Genomic DNA, 18,826 nt, shown 5'->3' with positions numbered 1-18,826 from the left:
CTTACTGCCAAATGAGTACTGGTATATGAATTTCAGTGCCAGTGCGGTGTAGGGTACACATGCCAATGACTAGCAGCGGCGGATCATATCAAACAGCAGGTCCCTTCGCTGTTGCAATAAGAAGAGCACTGCAAAATTCAGAACGTAATGTCTAACTTCAGATATGATTCAACAATTGGACAGCATTTGTGTGCTAAGAATTGCACTGACAACCAATTTAAATTATGAATCGGGCTTGCAATATGGCTCAATTACACTTGCTGGAAGCTATTTTATATTCAGTCTTAAATTAAAAAAATTTTTTTTTAGAGTAGCCAATTCATTTTTTCCAATTCAGGGGCAATTTAGCATGGCCAATCCACCTAGCCTGCACATCTTTGGGTTGTGGGGGCGAAACCCACGCAAACATGGGGAGAATGTGCAAACTCCACACAGACAGTGACCCAGAGCTGGGATCAAACCCGGGACCTTGGCGCCGTGAGGCAGCAGGGCTAACCCACTGTGCCACCGTGCTGCCCTCCTATTTTTATATTCATAAGCAGGGACCTATCTTCTGCAGGCAAAAGGAACATACCCAGGCATTGCACCTTTTTCGAATTAAACAAAGGTGTGGGGAACAATAGTTCTCTGCTGTATTCTCTAGGGCAATGTTTTCACCAATCAGTATCAACTTGCCAACCAATGAGCACCATTTTTCTCATGGTGAGTAAATTCTTGCTCCCTTTTAAATTTGGCATTCTGATGTTTATCCTGATTAACCCTTGTAAAGCTTCGACAGCATGTCTCTTTTTTCAGCAATACTCAAGTTCCGTAACATAATGTGACTATATAGGAAAGGCAGAGAGTCTGAGAAAAGATTAGTGGGTAACATAAAGCAACCCTCAAATCATTTAATAACATATAAAAATAAAAGGATAGTTAAAGGATTTGGTATGGCTGATTAGGAATAATAAAGAAAGTTCTCTGGTGAATGCAGATGGCAAGACTAATGTACTTAATGAATATTTTGCATCTGTCTTCACAAAAAGTGAGAATTAAGTTACTGATTGTCAGAGGAATAGGACCTCACTATATTTTTATGATATATACATATAATGGGCAGGATTCTCCGTTAGCCGATGGCAAAATCGGGAAAGGCGATTGGGCGGAGAATCGGTTCTGATGCCAAAATCGCGGCAGGCGCCGATTTGATGCCAAATCGCAATGCTCTAGCACCTCGACAGCGGCGTCAATGCATTCCGGAACACACATACAGTAGACACCGTTTACATAGCATTAGCGGGCCCGACCCAGTATTCTCTGGGGCCTCACGATTCTCCGCCTCCGAGTTACCGACGGCGCGGTTTATTTGTGCTTTTAAAAATCGTGAACCCGGCATAGTGGCTGCTGAGGGAGAGAGAGAGAGAGGGTAGGGAATGTGTCCAACATCGCCATAGTTTGCTGACAGTTGTGCCAATGGCCAGAGGACTTCTGCTAGGACTGGGGGAATGGCAGGGGGTGGCCAGGAGATGGGTTGTGGGGTCCGAGTGGACAGGCATGGAACACCATTACCGCTGCCGGCAAGGCAGCCATGCAGCAGCGCACACCGCTAACAGCCCACTTTGAACTTAGTGCCACAGGTCGTTTAGGTGTCCCCCCACGGCATCCCCCTGGGTTCCCTCTGGCCCCAGCCAACCCATTAGCTGTATGGACAGGCTCCAGCACAACCAGTGCTATCTTTTTGGCTGGGATAAGTGTGTGTGGGGAGTGTAATGTGTGTGTGTCTGCAGCTTGTCAGCCTCCCAAGTGTCAATCACAGACCCAGTGAATCCCACACCGTTTATCATTGGAATCAATTGTGTTCCACGTGGCACCAGTGCTAGCCCCTTAATATTAGCAGAATCGGTCCAGGTGTGGCGCCAGCATTTCTGTTGTGAAAGTTCACGAATTTTGCGCTGGCGTCAACACTTAGTCTCAAAAACAGAGAACCCCGTCCAATATATTTAATCACGGCTAAAATTTTAAAAACTAGACAATCTTTAAAGTGACTGGAGCCATGGCTGGCTATGACCTAAACAAAAGGAAATTTCTCAAATTCAGAGAAGCTGAAATCGTGTTATCTCTGAAGATATGATAATGACACAATATGTTGCATAAGTCCAATGGACTTACATAAAAACTATTTACATTTCTTAAGCCAGGACGAGCAAATGGAGACTGTGAGTCTGCTAGGACAAAGAAACCGGAAACCTCTTTTGAAGTTCGTAATGGTTGAACATTAACAATCACAAGAATCCAGACTATGATATATTCATCCGTTGTCTTGATCCCCGCCTCACTACCCTCCAGGCTGCTGGAACCTGTAATATTGCCTTGCGGAGATGCAAATCTCTGTCTGCCATCTTCCATTAATCAATCAGCAACTCAGTGATGCGACCATCAATTCACACGAGACAGAGTTGAAGTGAACAGCGGCTTTAATCAACTAGAACAGTGCCTGCCTGCGACTGCTCTGCACTGAGAGCCGCCTACAGGACAGCTGTTCTATATACCTCCCCTCAAGGGGGCGGAGCCCACAAGGACACCAACATGATACAAGCGGTGTAATACAGTACAATGGTCCATAGGTGGAGCCCACATGGGCAACAGCATAGTACAATGTAATACAGTGGTGAATGGTTATCATAATACGTTCACCACACTCAGAAAAGGGGCTCTGTCTAGGTTTGAATGTTTGGCCAGGCAGCAGTGCGGGTTCAATTCCCGTACCAGCCTCCCTGAACAGGCGCCGGAGTGTGGAGACTTGGGGCTTTTCACAGTAACTTCATTGAAGCCTACTTGTGACAATAAGCGATTATTATATTATTATAAATATGCCGTTTCTATTGGAACTTCTGTACAGTTGCCAACAAGATTATTTCACCTCTGCATGCCCATCTGAATGCAGAAGTCAAATTTACTGTAAAAAACAATGTAAAGTGGGACTGGTAAAAAGAATGTTAATCTAGGACTTATCGTAGAGATATTCCAACTTCTGAGCTTTTCACAGAGCTAATAGAGAGAGAAAGAAACTGCTCTCCAAAAGAGAAAATGCTGGAAAATCTCATTTCGAATCCAGATGTCCCTTTGTCAAAGCTAAAAGACAGAGAAAGTGGGAGATATTAATACTGCAGGGTGAGGGAATTAAAGATGAGTCATAGCCACAGAAACCAAGGGAAATGAGTGCTAATAGCCACAGAAACCAAGGGTAGAAACTGCTCTGGCAAGTGGTTCAGTAACCAGAGGATATAGACTTAAAATAATTGGCACAAGAACTAGAGGGGAAATAGAAAGAATTTATTTTTGAAGTAGAGTCTTCAGGACTCACAACCTGAAAGAGTAGTGGTAAAGGGTTCATAGGAACTTTCAAAGGGAAATTGGCCATGTTTTTTAAGAGAATTAATACAGGTTTACGGGGAAGAATCTGGGATGTGGGACAACATTGAACTGCTCTTTTACAGAACAGGCACGATGGTCCAAACAGCCTCTTTCGTGCTCAAGATTTTATATTTTGATGATACTAACACACGAGAAAAACAATACTTGTTATTGTGATTTTTTTCACTGATCATTTGAAAAGTCAACTGAGACTATGCGACATTCAAATGGCCTCGTCCCACTCGATTTGGTGACTCAAAGAGGTTGTTAAATCCCGCAAGAGACCTCTCGTGAGATTTGCAAGGCTCGGAATACCTCGTGATATCTAACGGGATCTTGTGAGACGTTGCGATCTGGATTTCACCCTCCTTGGGCGAGATCCAGATTAACATATTTAAATGGACCATTAGGCTCATTTAAATATGTCTGTGCCTGATTATCCCGAGGCCCAGGAACTAAAGGTCTTGCCTGGGAGAACTCACCATGGCACCATTTAGCACTGGTTCATACAAATGTGGACCAAACATAACAGTGCTTGGTGGGGTCTCCCAAGGCCAGAGGAATCAGGGTGGTCGGACTTTGGGAAGGGTGGTACCCTGGCACTCCCGCTGCCACCTGGGAACCTTGGCACTGCCAGTCAGGCCACACACCCTGAAACTCCATCTCATGACCCAGAGGGGCTCACTGATTTACTGGTTTTGGGTAGTGGTGGCGAAGAGGGCCCCCCGCTCTCTATCCCAACCTTTAGCCTGGGCACCTCTGTCTTGGGTCCAGAGCTTCTTCCATATTCACCAGGTGACGTGGTGTCCTGAGCAGAGTAGAAGTGTCCTCTCCCTCCCCACCCTCTAAACACTCTAAGTGGTGATGGTGAAGGCAGCATTATATTTCTGTCATGAAGGACCATAGCCAGCCTCAACATCAACGGCAGCAGAGAGGCACTAAGCAGGTTCCATAGCTTCTTGGTCCTCCAGGATGGAAAGTATACAGTGCGCTTCCTGCAGGACACCCACACCATCCCGGGAGACAAAGCCACACAGATCCTGGAGCGGTTATGGGGGGGGTCTACGAGTCACCTGGCCGCCATTTCAGGCGGGGTGGTTATCCGGTTGACCCTGCATTTTCAGCTGGAGATCTTGGTGTTCAAGGAGCCTGTGCCAGGCTGATTACTGTACCTAACAGACAGCAAGGGGCTCATGGTGCTTCACTTTGTGAATGTCTACACTCCAGTGGCTAGCCAGCCGCAAATGACTTTCTTTGAACTCTTCTCAGTTCCATCGACTCAAAGCGGGTTTCAGTTTCAGTTGCCAAAATCCTTTGGAGGCATCTAGATTGGAAAAAATCTTGGCATGTGCCATTTCATTACTGATTTCTTCATGTTTTGGGCTAGGATAATGTTCCCTTTTAATGTTCTGATTCAGGTCTTTCGGATCAATACAGATTCTGAGGTCTCCACTTGTTTTTTTGATGCACACCATTGAACTAACCCAGTCAGTGGGCTCTATCACTTTCGTGATGATTCCCTACTGCTGCATGCAGTCGAGTTTCTGTTTCAGGCATTCCCTCAAGGGAGCAGTAACCCTCCTCGGTGGGTGAATAACCAGTTTACCATTCTCCATCAGCTGTATCTTGTACTTGAATGATAACGTATCCGTTCCTTGAAACATGTTTGGAAATTTTTCAATAATGGCATCTTTTTGATCTTGTGCATGGACTGATATTTTGTCTGTGCTGTGAATTCTTTTCACCAGCTTCAGCAGTTCGCATGCCTGCACTCCTAGTAGTGATGAACGCTTCGGTCCCACTATTTCAAATTTTAAAGGCATCTCCATGTCTTTAACTTGTACCGTGAGATAATATGTCCCCAACGTATTGATGACATTGCCACTGTAGTCTCGCAATTGACAATCATTGACATGTATTGGAGGCTGTTGATATAATTTGGCTAAGTCCAATTTATTAATTAAATTGGCATGAGCACCTGTATCCAATTTAAATAGAATGGCCGTTCCATTAATCTTCAATGGAATTGTCCAGTCACCTTTGGCATTGACAATTGATATCGGCTTTAAGTTTTCATTTGTAGAAGTAACCTTTGGAGTAGCATTAATTTTTTCTGCAATGCCGACAAGGAAATTTTCTTCCAAGTTGTACATATCTGGGACAGTGTCAGGTTTGATCGCTTTCATTGCACATTTTTGCATGAACGGTTTGTACAGTTTTCTCTTTGCTAATTGAACTTCTTTTCTTAGACTGAGGCGATCTAGTTCCCGTACAGCACTGCACGGCAAAATGATTCTGCCTACGACACTTCACGCATACTTTCCCACTGGGTGGGCGTGGTCACAACATTTGCATGTCACGACGCTGTTTGCGTCATGTGCAAAATGGCCACCATCTGTAGCGCTGTTTTTTCAAGTACGCCACAGCATCAATGGCGTCAGCCACGTTGTTCGTTTTCGTGCCACTTTTGCGAACCAATATTGCGGAGTAATATCAGTATGACACATACTGATAGCTTCTTCTAGCGTTAATTTCTGTTGCCTGAGCAATCTGTCACGCAGCTTTTCATTTTTTATACCGAATTCAATCTGATCATGCAGAAGGGAGTCTGATAATAGCGACAAATTACAGGTCTGTGCTTTGAGCCTGAGATCTGTTACAAAATAAGTCAATTGTTTCACCTGCCTTTTGGACTCGTTTTCAGAAAATGTAATGCTCAAATGTTTCATTAATCTGCAATTCACAGTGTCTGTCACACTTTTCTATGACCGTATAATATCTTAAAAAATCTACTTCATTCTCGAAGTGGAATGAGTTATACTAGTCTAACATTTGCAGTCCAGCCATGGTTAAAATCAGTGCAATCTTTCAGTGATCACTGGCTGTTTCAAGGTCTAAGGCTGAGAGGTACAATTCAAACTGTTGTTTGAAGTTCCTCAAGTTCACACCTACTTTACCCGATGTCCTGAACTTCTTTGGGGTCTGCAAACCCTCCATGAAACTTTGACTGGGCTCTGCTGTTCAATGTGACTGGCTTCCACAACGTCGTTGCGATCGGAGTCTGGATGAGATTTTCTTTTCCAATTTCTTAAAAAAAAAATTCTCCCTCTAAATCTAACAATACTACCTTAGTGACCACTCCTGGTAGCATGTGATGTTCTCGGTTTTGTAAACCAGGATATCTTGAGTAGGTAGTGTGGAACAAAGAACATCAAGCTAAATAAATGAACAAAGCTGATTTATTTACACTACTTAAATAAGATTCAAACAAATCCCAAGGTAAAAGTTATTAAATTTAACTATGCAAATCATTTATTTCATGCCTAAGCACCTTCTCCCTGAATCCTAGGAGTCACATGATATTTCAATGAATGCTCCTTATCGCTACCTGCTGGTGAGACGTATTAACATCAAATTGTTAACCTGTTGTATTCCTTACAATATACATATTGTTACATAAGGTACCAGTGAAAAGTATTGTTCCAGGCAGATTGTTCCATGTATGAAAAAACATAGAACCTACCATAAATACACAATGTAAATACATAGTCATGGACATCGGGTGAAGCATACGGAGTATAGTACTAACAACAGTAGAGAAGATGCGTAGAGTGATCAGTTCAGTCCATAGTAGGGTCATTCAGGTGTCTGGTAGCAGTGGGGAAGAAGTTGAAGAAGCTGTTTTTCAATCTGTTAGTGCATGTTCTCAGACTTTTGTATCTTCTGCCCGATGGAAGAGGTTGGAAGAGAGAATAACATGGGTGGAAGGGGTCTTTGAGTATGCTGCCTGCTTTCCCAAGGCAGCGGGAGGTGTAGACAGAGTCAATGGATGAGAGGCGGGTTTGTGTGATGGACTAGGCTGTGCTCACGACTCCCTGTGGTTTCTTATGGTCTTAGACCGAGCAGTTGCCATACCAGGCTGTGATGCAGCCAGATAGGATGCTTTCTATGATGCATCTGTAAAAATTGGTAAGAAACAATGTGGACATGCCGAATTTCCTTAGTTTCCGGAGGAAGCCTAGGCTCTGTTTTGCTTTCTTGGTCGTAGCATCGATGTGGGTGGACCAGGGCAGATTGTTGGTGATGTTTACACCTTGGAATGTGAAGCTGTCAACCATCTCCACCTCGGCGCCATTGATGCAGACAGGGGTGTGTACGACACTTTGCTTCCTGAAGTCAATGACCTAGTTTTGCTGACATTGAGGGAGAGATTGTTGTCATTGCACAATGCCACTAGGTTCTTCATCTCCCTCCTGCACTCTGACTCAGCGTTGTTTGAGATCCGACCCACAATGGTCGTGTCATCAGCAAGCTTGTAGATGGAATTGGATCCGAACTTTGCCACACAGTCCTGTGTGTATAAGGAGTATAGTAGGGGGCTAAGTACGTAGCCTTGCGGGGCCCGGGTAATATCGTGGAGGATATGTTGCTATTTATCTCTACTGATTGTGGTCTATGGGTCAGAAAGTCGATGATCCAGTTGCAGAGGGAGGAGCCAAGTCCTAGTTTTTGGAGTTTGGATAATTCAATGATATAGATTGTAAATAGACCAAGTACTGAGCCTTGTGATTCACCGCTAGTTCACCATTAGTTAGAACCTATCAATTCAAAAATGACTTATTAATTATTGCTTTCTATTTTCTATCCATTAACTAATCCTCAATCAATGCTAATAGACTGGTCCCAATCCCAGGGACTCTAATTTTGTATAATAACCTCTTGTGCGGCACCTTATTAGCTGCTTTTTGAAAACCCAACTGCATCCACACGTACTCCCTTACCTACCCTGCTAGATACAACCCCAAAAAACTCAAACCGATTTGACAAATATGATTTCCCTTTCATAAACCTGACTCTGCCTAATCACGTTATAATTCTCGAAGTGTATGTTACCATGTCCGTAATAACTGGTTCGAGCATTTTTCCGACCACTGATGCCAGTCTAACTGGCCTTTAATACCGTTTTCTCTGTTCCACTTTTTTTAAATAGTGGGTTATGTACGCTTCATTCTAATCCATAGAGATTGTACTAGAATCTAGAGAATTCTGGGAGATTATGTAATGCAGGCCAACTGGTCCAAAGGATTGATCAAGTTTAAGTCCTACTAATGTATCCACTTTTTGCAATGTTTCTAAATATTGAGTTATTTATAGCTCTCTCCTACTTTAGTGCTGCAAATCATTTTTTGAATAAGATATCGTCTAAAGAGCTGCACCTTAGCCAATCTGATTTCAGTGCTGGACTAAGGTTTGTGTTTACTTAACAGAATTTAATAAAACACTATAATATATTGTTCCTTATGATTAATGTATAACTCTACTCACCTGTGTGAGGTTACCCAAGATTGGTTGTGCTGTTTGTTGCAGAAGGATTTTATTTACTGGGTCAAGTCCTGTTAACAAATAGAATGAGGCTTCAATCGTACCTCAGTGAATAATGAATCTCAAAGAACAAATACTCCAATAATGTACTGTGAATATATTTTTTTCAAAACAAGTAATATGAAATTTTGGGTGGCACTGTAGCACAATGGTTAGCACTGCTGCCTCACAACGCCAGGGACCCTGATTCGATTCCGGCATTGCGTGACTGTGTGGAGTTTGCACCTCCTCCCCGTGATGTTTCCTCTGGGTGCTCCGGTTTCCTCCCACAGTCCAAAGATATACAGGTTAGGTGGATTGGCCTTAATAAATTGGTACTAATTATTCAAAGGTTAGGTGGGGTTACAGGGATAGGGCATGGCATTGGGCCTGGGTAGGGTGCCTTTTGAAGGGTCAGTGCAGACTCGATGCGCTCAATGGCCTCCTTCTGCACTGTAGGGATTCTATGCAACATTATTTTAGGTCCCCTAAAGAAGTGTGTTAGTAACTATTGTCATATTTTTGTCTTATCACATGGCTTCAGTGATTTTGTTGTGTGGGTGGAGCTGAGCTGTGGCTCTGTGAGGTGCTACTTTTGTTTTTGAGTTGAGAGATTTCTGTGGCTCTGAGCTTTACTTTCGCTTTGGGTTTGTACTGCACAGGTTGAAAGAAAGGTTTCTCTATCTTCATTTTAAAACCTGTTTCCAGACTCCTTGATAACTTAAAAGAGATAAATGCGTTCTGGAAGGAATTCAGACTTGCTGTTTGGAAAAGAAGCAAGAGTTTCAATACCAAGTCTTACAGCAGTAAGAGTGCCGTGTGCTGGGCCACACCTTTGAAAAGGAGGTTCTGCGTTTTACTTGGATCTTGTTATTAAATTGGAACAGTAAAGGGGGGATTCATTAAGGGTTATACATACATTACTGTAGCTGTGTGGGGTATTTATGTTGGTAGTTGATAAAAATTCTTGCATGTGTGTGTTTATACAAATGTTAACTAAATTCGTAAAATAAAGTTTGATTAAAAGTCCCTAAGACCTCTGTTGAATAACACCTGAAAGGCAGGCTCTTGTGCTCATCGTGACCAAAACCAATAAACAGTTGTAGGTCAGGTGAACTCCATGATGTACTTTGGAGTTTTCTAAACCCTGGCCCATAACACTATAAGGTGCCTGTTCCACATCAAACATTACAATGAGCACCAATGAGGCTGATAATTGAACAGTACCTTGTAAATCATCGGCAGAAATTACTCCAAGTTCAACGTCTGTTCCTGATATAATCGAACATGTGAAGGGTTTTTTAAGAATAATACTGATCTCTCCGAAGGATTCCTTCTCTTGGAGCTTTCCCATGATGATATGCTTCACCACACTTTGCTGGGAAATAAAACATGGCATCCATGGTAACAGAAGTAAATGACACAGCATAACGGACATTTAAAGATGAATCAGTAAAATGGGTGGGAAATGGGACGGTACCAGATATGTAGGGCCAGCCATCACTATCAGATATGAATATACAGAAATTAACCTTTATCTGGCTCTTATAAAGGAGGCTGAAAAGATTAAAAATGCACTCTAACCCTCAGGGGCTCAAGTCCCACACCTGAGCCCCAGGTCCATCAGATTCAAGGTCAATAAATATCCTCTCCTTTAATTGGTATCCCAGCAGCCAAGTGAATACCAGGCTGAGGGGAGGGTAGGAAACCCAAGCCTCATATGCCCCTCCACAAGCCAGGGCCATTCTGATGGAATTGGAGCAGATTTGATGTAGATGAAAGATCTGCCCAAAAAGGTTCCCTGAAATTCAATACAAAGATCTGGACACTGAGCACTTGGGTTCCAACATAATTCCCAGGTCATAGTCTGGCTGGCAGTGTCCGTTCAAGTCCACATGATTTTATTTGAAACATTGTAAGCAATATCAATTTTGTACAGAATTTCTTTTTAATATAAGTTAGAGAGCGTACTGTGGTGATATGCCTGTAAGCAATATTATAGATGGCTGGTGGTGCAACCTCCAACCAGCAGGTGGCGGTACAGGCATATCATGCGGTCTCAAGACAGTGGTCAAGTGACAAGACGCTCAGATATAAGTGGGGGCACATCCAGTGATTGACAGGTAGTTATAAGACGTACAAGTGAACAGTCATGCCTAGGGGTAGTTCCAGAGGAGTACAAAGAAACTCCATGATAACTTGCTCTGTAACAGATTGTTATCTTTGCTCTGTAACAGATTGTTATCTTACCACGTGTAATTTAACAAAGATCCTGATTTGGACAAGTTTAAAGTCGTTTGGTAGATTCCTTGCTCAACATCGAACACAACACGTAATATGCCAGTTGGTTTGTAAATTCAGGGATAGAATTGCAGTGGAAGTGAACAAACAAACTCATGTTCCTAGGGCGGATTATTACAATCTCGTGCTAAGGAGTATAATGAGCAGCGATGACTTTTTAAATAACACAACTGGATGACAGATGACAACTGGATGATAGGCTGCGATAATATATCAGCAGAATGTCTTATAGCTTTTGGGATGCAGTGATTGTCTATCTTTACCGTCTCTGCTCGGGTATGTAAATTTAAAACTATTCCTAAGGATTGGTATCATGTTAACCATCGGGGCATCAGCCTTTTCCTCTGTTTCAGGAAGTGTGTTCGCTCATATACTTCTCAACAGATTGGGACCCTCTTGGAAATAAGGAAACAAGAGTAAAGTGACTTCACCCCCGACAGATCAAAGGTCGGTCAGATACTGACACTCAGACTGCAATTTTGACAAGAATAGCTCAGATGAAATTGAAAGGGTTAAAACTGCTGCTTGCGAGCTGGTAAATTCTTAAAGTCACAAAACTAGTGATGAGAAACTTAGTGCTCAAGTCAAGTGCAAAGAAAATACCAATTGAGACACGTAGTGTGAATAACAGCAACTTGACAATTAGGTTGAGCTACAGTTCATTGAAGATAAAGGGCACAGTTTACAAAAACTTTTACCATTTTTCCCAGAGAAAGTTTCTTCAGGATTTCTATGTCTTTGAAAATGTAGCAGTAGCCAGTCTTAATGTATCCTGCAAAAGAACTGATTTCGCCTTCTTTCACTAAAACTGAAAGTAAAAATAATAAGATAAATATCAGGCAATTTATATTTAAAAATCTCCAAGGCAAGGTTATTGGTTTAAATACATTTTTAGTATTCAATCATATAATTTGAATGCGTGCGTTTAATTAGTTTGTGTTTAACTTCAACTCATTTCTCCCTCATCGAGGTGGTGGGCAGTTTGTAGAAGCATTGCCACAATCCCACCTGTGACCCTTCACGTTACGTGTGATTTCCCAAGTCACTAATGATTCAGCTCTTATAGAAAGAATTGTTGTCACTGGGCATTGGGCATCTGCGTGGGTTTCCTCCGGGTGCTCCGGTTTACTCCCACAAGTCCCGAAAGAAGTGCAGTTAGGTAATGTTTGGCCATTCTGAAATCTCCTTCCGTGTACCCGAACAGGCGCCGGAATGTGCCGACGAGAGGCTTTTCACAGTAACTTCATTGCAGTGTTAATGTAAGCCATCTTGTGACAATAAAGATTATTATTATTATCCAAATTAGATTGACCACAGAAACGGAGGCTTGGGTAAGCATTTTCCCTCCTATTTCTGAAACTTTCCTGAGGAGATTATGTGGAAAACAGTCACTCAATAAGATTTTCTACAAAGCGGTAATAAATGGCCAGCCGGTCGGCTTTCGGGGCTGGAGGACCAATTGGACGCCTTTCAACTTGAAAGCAGCAGTGGAATTCCATGGCAGGTGAGTGAGAGAGGGCGAGAGAGTGCTTTAAAATGGAGACACACTCTCCAACTTTTTTCAGCTGTAAATTAAAAATGGTGGAATAACATAATATAACAGTTCAACTTCTTTAAAAAAAATACTTCTCAATATCAGGGAACCTGTACTACAGGTTCGCCGGTAGTCCCTGCCTTCTGGCTCTGCCCAGTAGGTGGAGTATAAATATGCATGTCCTCCATTCAGCAGCCATTTTGCCAGCTGCTGTGGGAGGCCACACATCTTAGAGCAATAAAGCCTCAGTTGTATCCAACTCTAGTCTTTGTTCAATTGATCGTGCATCAATTTATTGCTCTAAAATTTTCTAAAAGATGGACCTCTGTATCAAGCCAGATCGCCTGCAGCTGGATCCGCAATCAAGCGATGCCAAAAAGGACTTTAATCACTGGCTAGCTTGCTTCGAGGCGTATATCAACTCAGCGACCACCCCTGTTCCAGATGCTCAGAGGATACAGATCCTGTACTCAAGGTTGAGCTCCAACGTGTTTCCGCTGATCCAGGACGCCCCGAACTACGCCGACGCCATGGCGCTTCTCAAAGAAAACTACGCACAGAAGATGAACACGGTCTTCACCAGGCACGTACTTGCCACTCGCTCCCAACTCCCTGGTGAGTCCATCGAAGACTTCTGGCGGGCCCTAATCCCACTCGTCCGGGACTGTGACTGTCAGGCCATTACGGCCACTGAACATTCGAACCTCCTTATGCGGGACACGTTCATTACGGGGATTGGGGTGGGACCTCATACGCCAAAGACTATTAGAAGGGGCCACGCTTGATCTAGCTGAGACAAAGAAGCTAGCGCTCTCTATGACGGTCGCCTCGCGCAACAGTCAGGCCCACCCCTCCTACGCATCGTGGACCCCACAGACGGCCACCCCAGCGGGAGCCTTACCCAGCCAGTACGCCTGTACTACATGCCAGCCCGCGCACCCTGGGGTTCCCGATGTTACTTCTGCGGCCAGCAGAAACACCCTCGCCAACGTTGCCCGGCCCGCGCTGCCCTTTGCAAGGCTTGCGGCAGAAAGGAGCACTTTGCCGCGATGTGTCAGGCCCCGCGCAGTTGCCGCTATCGCCCCCACCCCCCTAGTCTACACACAATGGGCGCCGCCATCTTCATCTCCCCGGACCACGTGCTGCCAGTGGGCGCCGCCATCTTCTCCTCCATAGTCCACGTGCGGCCCATGGGCTCTGCCATCTTGTCCAACCCCCGCAACGTGCGGCCCATGGGTGCCGCCATTTTGTCCCCCGCAGGATCTTCAGGCGCCGCCATCTTGTTTCCCCCACGGGGCATGGACACCGACAGCATTCCAGGACCTGGGCCCCCCAGGCTCCCCATCATCCGATGCCAGCGATGACGGACCATGACTCGCCTCAGTGGCGATCGACCAGTCTCGTCCGCACAACCTGGCAACCGCCTCGACCAGCGTGAAAATCAATGGCCACGTGACCTCTTGCCTGCTGGACTCCGGGAGCACAGAAAGCTTCATACACCCGGAAATGGTAAGGCGCTGCTCCCTTGCGGTACATCCCGCCAACTAAAGAATCTCCCTGGCCTCCGGATCCTATTCCGTCGCAATCCGGGTGTACTGTACGGTCACACTCATGGTCCAGGGCGTAGAATTCAGCGGCTTCCGCCTCTTTGCCCTCCCTAAACTTTGCGCTGCTCTACTACTTGGCCTGGACTTTCAGTGCAATCTCCAGAGCCTAACCCTCAAATTTGGCGGGCCCCTACCATCCCTCACTGTGTGCGGCCTCGCGACCCTAAAGATCGATCCGCCTTCTCTCTTCGCAAATCTAACGCCGGATTGCAAAGCCGTCGCCACCAGGAGCAGACGGTACAGCACCCAGGACAGGACCTTCATCAGGTCCGAGGTCCACCGGCTGCTTCAGGAAGGCACCATCGAGGCCAGCAACATCCCCTGGAGAGCCCAAGTGGTAGCCGTTAAAACTGGGGAGAAACAGAGAATGGTCGTGGACTACAGCCAGACCATCAATAAGTACACGCAGCTCGACGCGTACCCTCTCCCACGCATATCTGATATGGTCAATCAGATTGCACAGTACCGGGTCTTCTCAATGGTAGACCTCAAATCCGCCTACATCAAGCTCACCATTCGTAAATCGGACCATCCATACACTGCTTTCGAGGCGGACGGTCATCTCGATCACTTCCTCAGGGTTCCCTTCGATGTCACTAACGGGGTCTCGATCTTCCAAAGGGAGATGGACTGAATGGTCGACCAGTACGGTTTGCGGGCCATCTTCCCGTACCTAGCCAACGTCACCATCTATGGCCATGACCAGCAGGACCACGATGCCAACCTTGCCAAATTTCTCCACACCCCCACTGTCCTCAACCTCACCTACAACAAGGAGAAATGCGTGTTTAGCACGGCCCGCTTAGCCATACTTGGCTATGTGGTCCAGAACGGAGTTCTGGGGCCCGATCCTGACCACATGTGCCCCCTCATGGGAGCTCCCCCTTCCCCACTGCCCCAAGACCCTCAAACGCTACCTGGGGTTCCTCTCATGCTACGCCCAGTGGGTCCCAAACTATGCGGACAAGGCCCGCCCACTCATACAGTCCACACACTTTCCCCTGGCGGCCGAGGCACAACAGGCCTTCGCCCATCCATATCAGAGCCGATATCGCCAAGGCAGGGATGCACGCAGTAGACGAGACACTGCCCTTTCAAGTAGAGAGCGATGCATCGGACGTCGCCCTAGCCGCCACCCTCAATCAGGCAGGCAGACCCATGACATTCTTCTCCCGCACCCTTCATGCCTCAGAAATTCGGCACTCATCCGTCGAAAAAGAGGCCCAAGCTATTGTTGAGGCTGTGCGGCATTGGAGGCATTACCTGGCCAGTAGGAGATTCACCCTCCTCACTGACCAACGGTCGGTAGCCTTCATGTTCAATAGCACACAGCGGGGCAAGATCAAAAATGATAAAATCTTGAGGTGGAGGATCGAGCTCTCCACCTAGAATTATGAGATTTTGTATCGCCCCGGCAAACTCAACGAGCCCCCAGACGCCCTATCCCGAGGTACATGTGCCAGCGCACAAGTAGACCGACTCCGGGCCCTGCACGACAGCCTATGTCACCCGGGAGTCACACGGTTGCACCATTCTGTCAAGGCTCGCAATCTGCCCTACTCTGTCGAGGAAGTACGGGCAATCACCAGGGACTGCCAGGTCTGTGCAGAGTGTAAGCCGCACTTCTACTGGCCGGACTGTGCATGCCTGGTGAAGGCCTCCCGCCCCTTTGAACGCCTCAGCGTGGATTTCAAAGGGCCCCTCCCCTCCACCAACCGAAACACATATATTCTCAGTGTGGTCGATGAGTACTCCAGATTCTCCTTCGCCATCCCACGCCCCGATATGACGTCTGCCACCATCATCAAAGCCCTAAACACTATCTTCACTCTATTCGGTTTCCCCGCCTTCATCCACAGTGACAGGGGATCCTGATTCATGAGCGATGAGCTGCGTCAGTTCCTGCTCAGCAGGCGTATCGCCTCCAGCAGGATGACCAGCTATAACCCCCGGGGAAACGGGCAGGTAGACAGGGAGAACGGGACGGTATGGAGGGCCGTCCAACTGGCCCTACGGCCCAGAAATCTTCCAGCCTCTCGCTGGCAGGAGGTCCTCCCTGATGCACTCCACTCCATTCGGTCGCTGCTGTGCACCGCCACTAACAACACACCCCATGAACGTCTTTTTGCCTTCCCCAGGAAGTCCACATTCGGGGTGTTGCTCCCGACTTGGCTCGCGGCTTCAGGACCAGTCCTACTCCATAGGCACGTCCGACTCCACAAGGCGGACCCGTTGGTGGAGAGGGTGCAATTGCTCCATGAAAACCCCCAGTATGCCTACGTGGCGTACCCCGACGGCCGCCAGGATACTGTCTCCCTCAGGGAGCTGGGACCAGCAGGTTCCACACACACACACACACACACACACACACCCCTCCAGCCCGGCGCCACCCTCCCCTCCCCCGGCGCTCCCAGCATTAATCCCACCAGGACCATCCGTCCTTCCCCTGCCCACGCCCGAGGATGAAGAGGATTTTGGCATGCTCCCAGAGTCACCGAACATCAGGCCAGCAGCGACATCGCCGCCACCACTACGTCGCTCTCAGCGGAACATCAAGGCACCGGACCGGTTAAACCTCTAACTGGTCCGCTGGACTTCAAAAGACATATTCTTTCTGCTCAAATACTGTAAATATAGATTCACTGCTGTATACAGTTCTCCACCACCCACGCCGGACTCAAATTTAACAGGAGGTGAATGTGGTAAACCACTGTTGCACCTATATTAGGTGATGAAAGGTAGGACCTGTACGACAGGTTCGCCGGTAGTCCCTGCCTTCTGGCTCTGCCCAGTAGGTGGAGTATAAATATGCGTGTCCTCCATTCAGCATCCATTTCGCCAGCTGCTGTGGGAGGCCACACATCTTAGAGCAATAAAGCCTCAGTTGTATCCAAATCTAGTCTTTGTTCAATTGATCGTGCATCACCTTGTCGAAAGCCTTTTGAAAGTCCAGATACACAGCATCCACTGGTTCACCCTTGTCCACTCGACCAAACTGGTTCTGGCAAGGACTGCAGTATAGGGCAACAGGTACTGGCCCTTACCACCTACATTGAAAATAGATTTCAGAAAAACATGGAGACAGGCTATGTTCTTTGGCCTCCCAGCTGCATACAACACCATTTGGCACACTGGCCTCCTCCTGAAGCTGTAATGAGCCCTCCCCCCACCCCACAGGCGACTGAATACATTGGAACACTGTTGAAAAACCGAAGGTTCACTTTGGATGGGCATAAAGTACATGGAACAGACAAACCAATGAACTTCCCCAAGGTTCAGTATTGACTCCAACCTTCTTAAACTTGTACACAAATGGGGCTGGATTCTCCATTTCAGGGACTATATCCCCACACCATAGTAAACCTGTGGCATTTCACGCCAGTAAAACTGGCGTCAAAAGGCCACATATTCACAGCCCGACAGGGGACCATCGTGAAGCTCGCAGCGTTAACTGGAGAGACGGGTCCCCTCACATCCAGGTCAGAGGCTGCACATGCGCACCGCGGCGGCCCCCAACGGTCGCACCGTGCTCCATGGCGGTGACTCAGACCGTCAAGCTGGACCTCGTAAATAGTGCTCCCAATCGGCCGTGTGCCCGACCCAGACGTCCCACCCAAAAATAGCCCAGTCCCGTGTGACTCCCCCCTGCCCTCCGATCTGCCCACCACCGACCATGGCGGCTGCGGACTGAGTCTGCAGTCACCACGCAAATATCCCGAACGGCAGGACCATGTTAGATCCATGCCATCGGTACTTTGGCCGGTCGGGGGCGGAGAATAACAGTGCAGGCCTCTGGCAATGGCCGCAGGGAGGGGATACGCGGTGCGACATACTCAGCTTTTCGGGGGCCGAGGAATCGAGGAACCAGCGCCGGTCCCGATTCCATGCGCGGAAATGTATTCTGATGACATCTACCTCAAAACTTAAGACCCTAACTTCGATACCTTGGACCGGACCTTTAGTACATGTCAAAATTTGAACAATACTGAAACACATGGTGACTCAAGCCAAGCCCTGTATAAACAGTATCCAGGTTATTCCATCTTTACAGTGCAAAAGCCAATAAAGAGCTTAATATCCAAATGAATGGCTACAGGTTAAAGTACCCCCAAATCCAACATACCTTGGACTGACCTTAAATAGGACAGTGACCATCCATAGAACCGCAGCACAGGCACTCTCATACTCATTAGCAGTATACTGCACACACACAACTTGCAAAAACCCACAAAATGATACGAAAAGTTCACAATGCCCCCCACCTGCCACGCCATGCTCAGCTATTCAGCCCACCTAAAGTATATCTTCCATCGAAATACCCGATCTGGAAAAACCCTCCTGTATAGAACTTTAATGCAGATTCCACCTGGACAAATTAACGGTTATCATTGGACATGACAAACAATGGCAAATCATCTCAAACCCAACCCAACAACTGCCTTCCAATGAAAAAGTGGTCCAACCTTAACAGTGATGTGGAGATGCCGGCGTTGGACTGGGGTGAGCACAGTACGAAGTCTTACAACACCAGGTTAAAGTCCAACAGGTTTGTTTCGATGTCACTAGTTTTCGGAGTGCTGCTCCTTCCTCAGGTGAATGAAGACCATTCCCCTCATCCCCCACCATC

General features: G+C 46.6%; 1 protein-coding gene across 2 annotated transcripts in view; it reads right to left on the bottom strand.

The window, feature by feature from the left end:
• The window catches only part of cnbd1 (cyclic nucleotide binding domain containing 1), a 427,576-nt gene that overhangs the window by 27,250 nt on the left and 381,500 nt on the right, over window positions 1-18,826 (bottom strand). For both annotated transcript variants that reach the window (XM_072468635.1, XM_072468636.1), the window contains 3 exons: window positions 11,757-11,866; window positions 9,985-10,135; window positions 8,722-8,789 (listed from right to left, as the gene is read on the bottom strand). In XM_072468635.1, the coding sequence (XP_072324736.1) occupies window positions 8,722-8,789; window positions 9,985-10,135; window positions 11,757-11,866 (329 nt within the window). The remainder of the gene's footprint in view (window positions 1-8,721; window positions 8,790-9,984; window positions 10,136-11,756; window positions 11,867-18,826) is intronic.

This window comes from Scyliorhinus torazame, chromosome 11 (assembly GCF_047496885.1).
Source record: "Scyliorhinus torazame isolate Kashiwa2021f chromosome 11, sScyTor2.1, whole genome shotgun sequence".
Taxonomy (NCBI): Eukaryota; Metazoa; Chordata; class Chondrichthyes; order Carcharhiniformes; family Scyliorhinidae; genus Scyliorhinus; species Scyliorhinus torazame.
The sequence above is the reverse complement of the archived record's forward strand: the minus strand, read 5'-3'. Positions and strand labels throughout refer to the sequence as shown.